The sequence below is a fragment of the Papaver somniferum genome, chromosome 9, assembly GCF_003573695.1.
Source record: "Papaver somniferum cultivar HN1 chromosome 9, ASM357369v1, whole genome shotgun sequence".
Taxonomy (NCBI): domain Eukaryota; kingdom Viridiplantae; phylum Streptophyta; class Magnoliopsida; order Ranunculales; family Papaveraceae; genus Papaver; species Papaver somniferum.
Genome location: NC_039366.1, coordinates 152423416 through 152432766, shown reverse-complemented (window position 1 = coordinate 152432766; position 9351 = coordinate 152423416). Strand labels below are relative to the sequence as shown.

Genomic DNA, 9351 nt, shown 5'->3' with positions numbered 1-9351 from the left:
AATTTCATGCAGATGGAATTCCGAATAACAAGTAAGTTCTATTAAACAAATTTACGAGAAAGATAGTTCTAGAGCCTACTGGGGACTTAACGTCCCGCACTGAAAAAGAGATCAAATGATGCAAATCACCGTAAACATCATGTTTTGTTTCCCCCTTAGATGTGTCCCTTTTCACACGATATTTGCAACTTCATATGTCATGTACGATATCGTTAGAATGGTCACATCATTTATAATCAGAATGCAAATTCCATCTAAAAAAACAATTCTCTTTCGGAAAAACCATTCACAAAACTATCTCAAAATAAACCATTCAAAATTCAACCACCTATTAGTTCAAAACCTAAAAGAAGCATAAATAAGCAACCTAGAGCATTCAAGGGAAGTTTTTCAACAAAAACTCGTTCTTCTAGGAAAGAGCAGCTTTCATGTTCTGGAGGGCGGCCTGCTTCAGCTTCAACTCTTTGGACAACCTCTCGATCTCTTCCTCCTGTCGAGCAATTCATTCCATGGAAGGAATGTTGTCCATTGCGCTTTGAAGCTTCTGGATTTCAGAGAACCCTTTGTAGAACCAAGAAGCGCTGAACTCGTACTGCATAAACACGTCCCGGTGGAACTCCCAGTTTGAAATTATCTCTTCAGAAACCGTGCGCCCAGTCACGACGCTCATGCCGTAGATAGTGGATAAAGCTTCTTCAACACGTTTGGCCAATGCGAAGCGACTCTTGAGTTTTCTGGAAGTGGAAATATGACCATGTCTTCTCCATATTTTGGTGTATAACTCCTCATACTTAGCTGGAACGCTGAATCCTCCAACCAGCACATGATTTGTGTAAGGAGTATCGGAAGGATGATCGAAGACAGCTCCAGGGACAGGATGCATCACCAACTCTTTGTCAGCTGCAGAAGATTCTTCAGAGCAAAGCACCTCTGAAATCATGGATGTAGCACCTCTGACATTACCCGTGTCGTTCGCTTCACCCTGAAGGTTGATTTCTGCCACACTTTCATCCACAAGCTCACTGAAACGATCAGACTCCTTGCCACTCTGGAAGACGCTTCCTTCGTCAACCGAGCTTGCATCATCCTTGTCATCACCTTCAAGAGGATCATTGTCGCCGGATTTCTCATTATGACTACGTGCCAACCTTGTGAAAGCGTTCTCTTTCGGTAACCCCTCGAATAAAGAATCACTTTTGGTGGAGATTGCTCAAGATGAATAAAATGGGATGATCGAAAGGAAGAAGTTCAAAGTACCTGCATATGAGAGGAATTGAAGACCATGGGACCACACGCCTGCTTCTTAAACCTCGCTCCTGCATCGTGAGGACTGCAGTCATCAGTAGTGTTAGCCCTCGTTCGTTTACCCGGAAGCGGCTTCAATCGTTCGTGATGCTTCAAAATTTTGGAAATGGCTCACCGCGAGGAACTGTCGCAACTTCTTACGAGAACTTTTGAAAAGCTAACAACTTTCCTTTCCAAAAACGCTTATACCCACCAGTCGCAGTTGGCCTTCTTCCAAGAGGCAAGAATGGAAGGCTCTGCTCTGGTGTGAAGATGTCAACATTGAGAACAGATGGAACGAGATCCTTTGAAGGAATTGGAGGATGACGGAATGGAATGCCGTGGTCAAATCCCATCTGGCGAGCGGCCTTGTCAATATTATAAGGAACTACAGTAAGGAGTTCATCAAAGAAAGATGAAATATATCCTGGCATACAACTTCGCGGGAAAATGATTTCTCCAGGATTCATGGTTTTTCCCTCAGTGTGCAACACAATGTCAGGGGAAGTATTGAAAGTTTCCGGTTGAACCACGAAAGAATAGACCGGTCCCCACGGACGGAAATATATGGCGTACACGTTATCGATAAAATCCACAAGTCTCGACCTGGGTTTTGGACGTCTGTTCTGCCAACGGAGTATCCTTGAACCGCCATAAAAACCGGAAGACGAAGTCGCAGGGACAGGGGCGTAACCTTTGAAATGTTCCCACAGGAACGCCTGAAGAAAAGCAACATGAATATGCGATTCCACTTTCTTATACCCGTTGGAAGCATGCATGTCTACCGCCAAAGCATCCAGAAGAGAATACAGTGATCCAAGGAATAAGGCGCCCAAAGGGAGGACCACACCTTTCGCCAACTTTATAGAAAACATGAAGAGATCCTCTCTTATAGTCTTCTTCCCAGAACCGTCATCAAAGATGTCCCTAGACAGCCACAAAGACAGAAACACAACTACGCTGAGTTCATCATCCAGTGCTTGTCCCGGCTTTGGTTTTGCGGGAGACCACTCAGACACCCACCAAGTATAAAAAAATTTCGCATCCTTTTTCTGTTGTTCATACTCTCCAGCCTTCTGAAGTATAGCATCGAGGATGACGCTTTCTGCAGCAGATAGCTTATAATGGAAACTTCCAGCAATAGGAAGATTCATCAACACGACCACTCTTTCCAAGGTGATGGTCATCTCTCCCCATCTACATACGGCCGTGTGTGTCGAGGGGCGCCATCGAGAAATGAAAGTAATCAAACCAGCAGCGTCTTTCTTAATGTCAAGAGTTGCATATGCCATAACATCCTCGATGATCCACGCTTTGGTCAAATTATGTTTGATACGCTCATTGCCCAACAGGCGCCTCATCCATCCTTCATAAGAGCTCAGTGAAGTGTGACAAACCTTGAATCAATAGGCGAAGGTGGATATTCGTTCCTCCGAAGACAGAATCTCATCACGTATGCTGGAGAAGCGGACGGAGTAACCTCTTCATTTTCCGAGCCAGTGAGCAGGGTCCACTTGTGGCCTGAATGAGTTCTAACGTTTGGAAAAGGCGCAGTAAACAAATCATCATCTATATTCGGCATGTCTTTGGAGTTGCTGACACCTCCCGTTTTAGCAGCAGCATTATCCCCAGGTGACATCTTAACGGAGTCACTACTTCGTGCTAAGGGAGAAGTCATGCAATATGGGTGTTAATGGTATATATGAAGAAGTAAAAACAAAAAAAACATCGTGGAGTAGGCGCCCGCGGCCAGTGAAGTATAATTATCATGCTCGAATACTCCTTTGGCCGTGGAACGAGCATGCACGCAGCGGGGCCCACGTTCGAGCAGAGCGTGCACACGGTGTGACCCACATACGTTCAGGGTCGCATGCAAGCTATGCAAGGGGAAAATAATCACGACACGGTTTTCTATGGGTGGATGGGTAAACAAGGTTGTCCGTGGGAGTTATTCCTACGAAGCCTAAGCCAGGGTTTTATCAGATTATAACCTAAGGCTAGGTTTTGCATGCAATAATGCAAAAGGAGCAAAAAACAGTATATTCATGTAGGATTCATGGCTTGTTCTACTAAGAAATCCTAGCAATATCTATGGTTTTGCTATCAACTTCGTTAGTGGAATTAATCATGATATGTCTGGCAAAGAAGTTTCATCTACAACGCTATAATTTTCTCTAAAGCAAAGAGGTTTACCTAAGAATTAGGGTTTGTGCCACAAAAAAAAAAAAACAAAAAACAAAAAACAATGAGAAAACGATGAAGCACCTACCTTGTTGGCGGACGAACGACGGCAACGGCAGCGAGTTCCGGTGGCGTCAGCGGTGGTGGCAGCGTCAGCAATGCTCGGCAACAGCGACAGCAAAAGTTGCGAACGGAAGAGGCTGGTCGAGCGAAAAAATATATAAGAAAGAAGAAAAGGGGTCGGTCCCCTTTTATACATGAGTAATGGGAGAATCCCAGTAGAAAGAGGATTCCTTTCCTAGCTCAAACGCCCAAAGGAGGAAGCCGGACCCATTAAAGTCATGGTCACACCCGGCGGACCCACATGGATGATTAGCACGGCCGGTCAGAGTTCCAGGTAAACTTACTCTATCTTGTCTTCTTACGTTGTATATGTCACCATCTAATGCCTACCCCAAAAAAGTGCAACCATTATGTGTTAGGCAGGGGACTTAATGTTGATGGTGGATTTTAGTTCAGGGCTAAAATTGTAAAACCAGTATTTAATGCGATGACATCCTGCAAAGGGTAAAGCCGTTTGATAAGTGATGAGCGCAGAAAACCTCTTCCCTTTATTCGAAGCAATTCAATAAATACACAAAATTCACCTAGAATGGTGCATGCAACATCAATCCCAAACATTCTGTGAATTCTTTAGCATTATTAATTAATGCATGATTTTCCTAGTATTTCCTGTGTTGTTCCTAGCCGAACTCTCATCATTAGCATGACATGACGACTGAGTGTTCACTCTCAGCAGAGTAACATGAATCTCCAAGTGCCAATTTTGAGATATGCACGAAATACCCGTACAGGCTGCATCACTCTCTGACAAAGAGAATTTCGAATCGACGCGAAACAGCTCGATCGAATGTATTTAATTTCCTTAAGGAAAATTTGGACTGTCCATATCAGTCTCAGAAACGATCGCGGCCACGCAAGTTGGCCGCGCGATTTAACAAGCCTGGTCAAACCCTAGAAAAAATAGGAAATTGTTGTGATGACTACCGGCGGGCCCGCTTATGCCCTAGCCGGTCGAACACCACACTACACTCCCAACGCCTGTCAAACGCCGGTCCGAAGAAGGATGGCCGCGTTGCTTTGGGAAAGCCTCGAATGAGCAAGACTGTTCAAGGCAGTCTTAGAACCATCACGAACGTCCAATTTCTCCAGCCTGGTTGGACGGATTAGATCATCCCGCGAATGATCAGAGAAGCGCTAACACATACGTTGGCGAGCCCACTTCTCCCCTACCCGATCGATTTTCTCACGGCAAAGCCATGGAGCAATGAAACGTTTGCTCAAAACATGGCTGGCGTGATGCTTTAAAGGGGCGTGGAAATCCCACTAGTGTCTTAAATCGATCACAACCATCCAACTTATCCAGCGTATTTGGATTGCTTAGATCACACCTAGGACTATCAGGAAGGTGCACATATGTTCACCATCAGCCCAACGTGGGCCCCACACGATCGATCTTCCCGAAGGAGAAGCGTAGCTCACCAAATCGTTTGGCCAAAGTCACGTGTGCATGACTGTTTCAAAACCCTAATTAGGGTTTGCGGCAATGCACATCTGTCATAGTTCGATTACGTCCATCCATCTTCGCCAGCCTAAACAGAGGGTGTAGATATAGACTCAAGAATCCCCAAGGATGTTGATGTGATCACTATGGGCCCACTTGTGCGTGTAACCGGCCGGCCTAGGCAGACTACGGCCAGGCACCTCGAAACGTTTGTCCAAAGATGGCATGTTGAGCGACCTTTAATCCTTTGCGGCAATGGATTCCTGTTGAAAATCGATCACGGCCACTCATCTTTGCCAGTCAAATTGAGTGGCCTAGATCGAACCTTCATGGGACCGAAAGGTGTAGACATGCACAACAATGGGCCGTCTCCACGCATGACTGGTCGGTCCCCCCAAAACAAGCGCCCATGTTTGAACTCAATCAAGCCAAAGGGGATGTTGCGCACCTCTTTATAACCCTAAAATCTATCAACGGCAAACATGAGCCGTAAATCATCTAGTTCGTCCAACTTTTCCAGCTTGGACGGACGGCTTAGACTTAAAGTTAGGCGATCAATGAAACGCCTCAATGATTACCGTCCTCCACTCTGCCACAAAGAGTGATCGACCAGATGGTGGCCCACCATGCGGCCTCCAAACGATCACTCGAAGATGGTTGGACGTGCTGCCGTTTTAAGACGCTTAATCTGCGACTTTTTCAGTCAAGCTTTAAAACAATGATGCTTCATATATATCGATTGTTTTGAGCTGCTTGCTTAAAAGAGATGCATTACATGCATCGAGCATACACGATATTTCACGAATATCAACTCCTCAAATAACTTAGTTATTTAACCTAATAGCACCACATGTTATTCCCTGCGGCGGGTCCCACGACTCGACCCACTCATTCGAGACATCAAACATGTCACAAACTGGGGGATACTTAATGGGGTATTGGTCTGGCGGTTTACAGCGTGCAGTGTGCAATGCGCCATTACGAGAACGTGTCAGAAAAGGTGGACGGTTAACAGTGATGAGGGAAGTGGGAAAATATGTGATCGTGTGACAATCATTATCCATACACGACCCCACTACTCCATCACTTCACCTCCTCCACTTCCTACGAGATGAGGGTTTCGATCAATGACTTGTATAAATAGGTCCTTCACCTATTTCCAAACGACAGATAAACCAAGTGTTGTCATCAGTATTCAGAAAACACCCAGAGATGGTAGCTTTCATTGTGAAAGCCAGTTCCTCATTCTGATACAAGTCACAAACAACCAACACCTTCATAATCTCAACATCTTCTTCGCTTCCCTCCCTAAGATCAACCCCATCTCCTTCACTTTGTGACCGAAGCAAGTCTGGAACGGCCATTTCTTGGTTTAGGCCAGAATTGTATAGATTGATCTCTCGAATGAAAAGCACTCCCGTGCAGTGCATTTGTTTAGGGTTTAGATTCGTTTCTCATCCACACACTCAAATTTACCAAAACCAGTAGAAACAGTTTTCACCCCATAAACACAAAGGTAATCCTAAAACCAACACTCATTTTAATAATCACTGTTACTATTGTGGAAATAAAGGTCATATACAAAGGAGTTGTAAAATTCGAAAGATGCAAGATGCTTGATCTTTTGTTTCAAAAGAATTGAGTAAATTTACCTTTGTCAAGAACTCAGATCACCGTTGTCCTATTTTGAGACAAATAATTATTCTTATAATTCGGATTCCTGTGCTAAAAGGAACAATGATAAAAAGGGTAATTTGTTTCTCAACATGAATATGAGATCTGATGTTTCATCTTGGAAAAGTGCAATATTGTAAGGGATGAAATATCTTCATCCAAAGTCCACCTACAAGTGGATGCCCAAGTCTGAAGTGAAAGCCAAAAATGGGCCATCTAAAGTAAATGCTAAGAAAAACAATCATGTTGTAATCTTAGATAAAGATGACTATGAATGTCTAACTATTATATTCGAAGAGGATTTAAAAACATCCAGTGATATTGATACACATGTATCTTTCGACAATCTGCCGCAAAGTGGAAAAAGAAAAAGGAAGTCAATCAGGAATCTCTGATTCCTCAAATCTTATAAAAAAAAATTAAAATAAATATGTTTGCATGCATAAGATGATCTTTGATTTTTTATGTAATCAAAAGAAGACTTTCCTTATTTGTATAATAATATTACTTCCGAAATTTGAAGGTTTCCTTCTTAAACCTTTTGAAAAGGGTATGTATATAATTAATTGCGGTCTTGTTCTTATTCATACGATATCAAGCTTCCACAAAATAATCCTGTGATATTTTACAATGCTCTCTCCTTATGTAGAGAGTGAGGAGGACTTAACAGAAGAAATTTCGGATGTAGTTAACTCTTGTAGTTTTGCACCTCGTTCGAAAGTACTACATACTATTTGTTTCTTAGTGAAGGAAATAGAATGTAGTGATGTTGTATGTGATTTTTGTGTGGAAAAGATTGAGAGAATTCTCAAGTCAAGCTCCACATATTTTGCGAAAGGGAAATATGGACTATGTTCCGAACATTGTTCTTTTAATATCAAGACAACTCTCTCAAAAATCATTGCTCTGAGTCTGTTCGAAGGAACAATGGAACTCATTGGGAGAAGAGATTTACTCAAAGATGATATTGATGCCGCCAAGATGGGAATCTATGGGTATGAACATCGTATTGCTAATCATAGGTGGCTAGAAGATTATGCGTAATATAAAAGAGGGTTAGACTACTGTAAAAGGAATCTAACATAAGCTGAGAACCTTCTGAAGGAACTCTCTGAAAAGGTATGCAAAGAAAAAATAAGATTAAATTCTTATTTAAAATTAGGCTACTCAATGTATTAGTACTTGTGTAAGGCCTAGTTGAATAAAACTATCATTATTTATGAATAAAATTATTATTTTTTATAATTTTTCTTGTGATAGTTACCGATTACATAGCCTGTGAATGTATGCTTATACTTTTGCTATGTGTATTCGGTTTATGAAATGTCTGATTTTGGTTTTCATTAACCTTAATATCCGATCTCATATGATGTGACCCTTATGGTTTGTGTGGATTTTTGATTTAACGGGATTAAGTTCTAGCCCATATAGGCTTTATGAAAGGATCATAAGGTGTTCCGACTAAAACTCATATGTGAAAAGTCACAATATGTTGAATCAATTTGTGTTTACATGAGTTGTGTTTAGCATAACATATGTGTTTCGGATTTTCAACTGTTGTTATTGGCACGCATTAGTTAAAATCGATTCAACCTTTCTATGGTAAAGGTTGCTTTTGTTGTTGTTCTTTTGTTCTTGCAAGAGGATGACAACACACTAGGGAAGAGTTCTTATTTGAACTTGCGCTTAATGATATATCTTTCTGGGGAGAAGAGGCTGCAGAATTTGAGGTAACGAATTTTTTAGTTAATCGTTTTCCCATTTAAGAAAAGCCATGTTAGAACACTGCTCGGTCGAACTCGCAAGCGTTCTTATCTCAAGCTTGTTTGTCAAGTTTAGTTGATCAAAACTATATACTTGATTTCTAGTCTACTTATAGCTATGTCTTGGATTAGGATGGAATGTGTAGTTGAGCTTTAGACTTCACAACGTTCACCAATTGAAGACGGAGATCTACTGAGGAGCTAGGAGGAACTTCATCAATAAAGGTATGTGGAGACTAAAACTTATATATCACTCAGAAGTCTATTTTATTCTATCTTCTAGTGAGACTAAGTCGTATAGTTATATATACTTCTACATTATACACATTTGATATTTCGAGTCGAGTTTATCTCGCTTATCTATTTCTCAAAATATGTGTCGAAAGCTTTTTGCTTTAGCTATGTTCATCATATTCTTGACGAGTTTAGTTGGAAACAATTTATTTGTTGGAAACTAAATGTTAAGTCAAAAGACGATCATGTGAAAATTACCTTGAACATCTTATATGATTTGTGTGAGACAATCATTTTATGTTAACTTGGGAAGTTTCGTATTGATCAGTCGATCACTTGAAAATTACTTGAAGCTAATGGTTTGTGTGAGAAAACCATTATCGTCTTCCAAGGATGTTTCAATGATTGAAATGGGAGTTTAGAACGATTACCCATGTCAGGATACAACGTGGTATGCATACCTAGTATGTGAACTGTATTATGATGATTCAGGTCTGGAACTCTTGTTTTCATACCTAGTATGCGAACGGATTTACCTGAGAAGTTCCGGAACTCTAGTTTGTGTACCTATTATGGGAACGTGTTTACCTGAGTTGGGTCCGGAACGGTTGTTCGCAAACCGGGTTTGTAAACGGCTTGACTAGGCCAAGG

The 9351-nt window shown here is 41.7% G+C and overlaps 1 protein-coding gene across 1 annotated transcript; it reads right to left on the bottom strand.

Annotated features, from left to right (window-relative positions):
* Positions 1-1442: 1442 nt before the first annotated feature.
* On the bottom strand, positions 1443-2645 carry LOC113312725. The gene has a single exon (XM_026561463.1). The coding sequence runs from the start codon at positions 2643-2645 to the stop codon at positions 1443-1445; it is 1203 nt and encodes a 400-aa protein (XP_026417248.1).
* Between the last annotated feature and the right edge of the window lie 6706 nt (positions 2646-9351).

Coding starts and splice junctions, on each gene's coding strand:
- LOC113312725 (XM_026561463.1), bottom strand. CDS start 2,645: ATGAGGCGCCTGTTGGGCAATGAGCGTATCAAACATAATTTGACCAAA.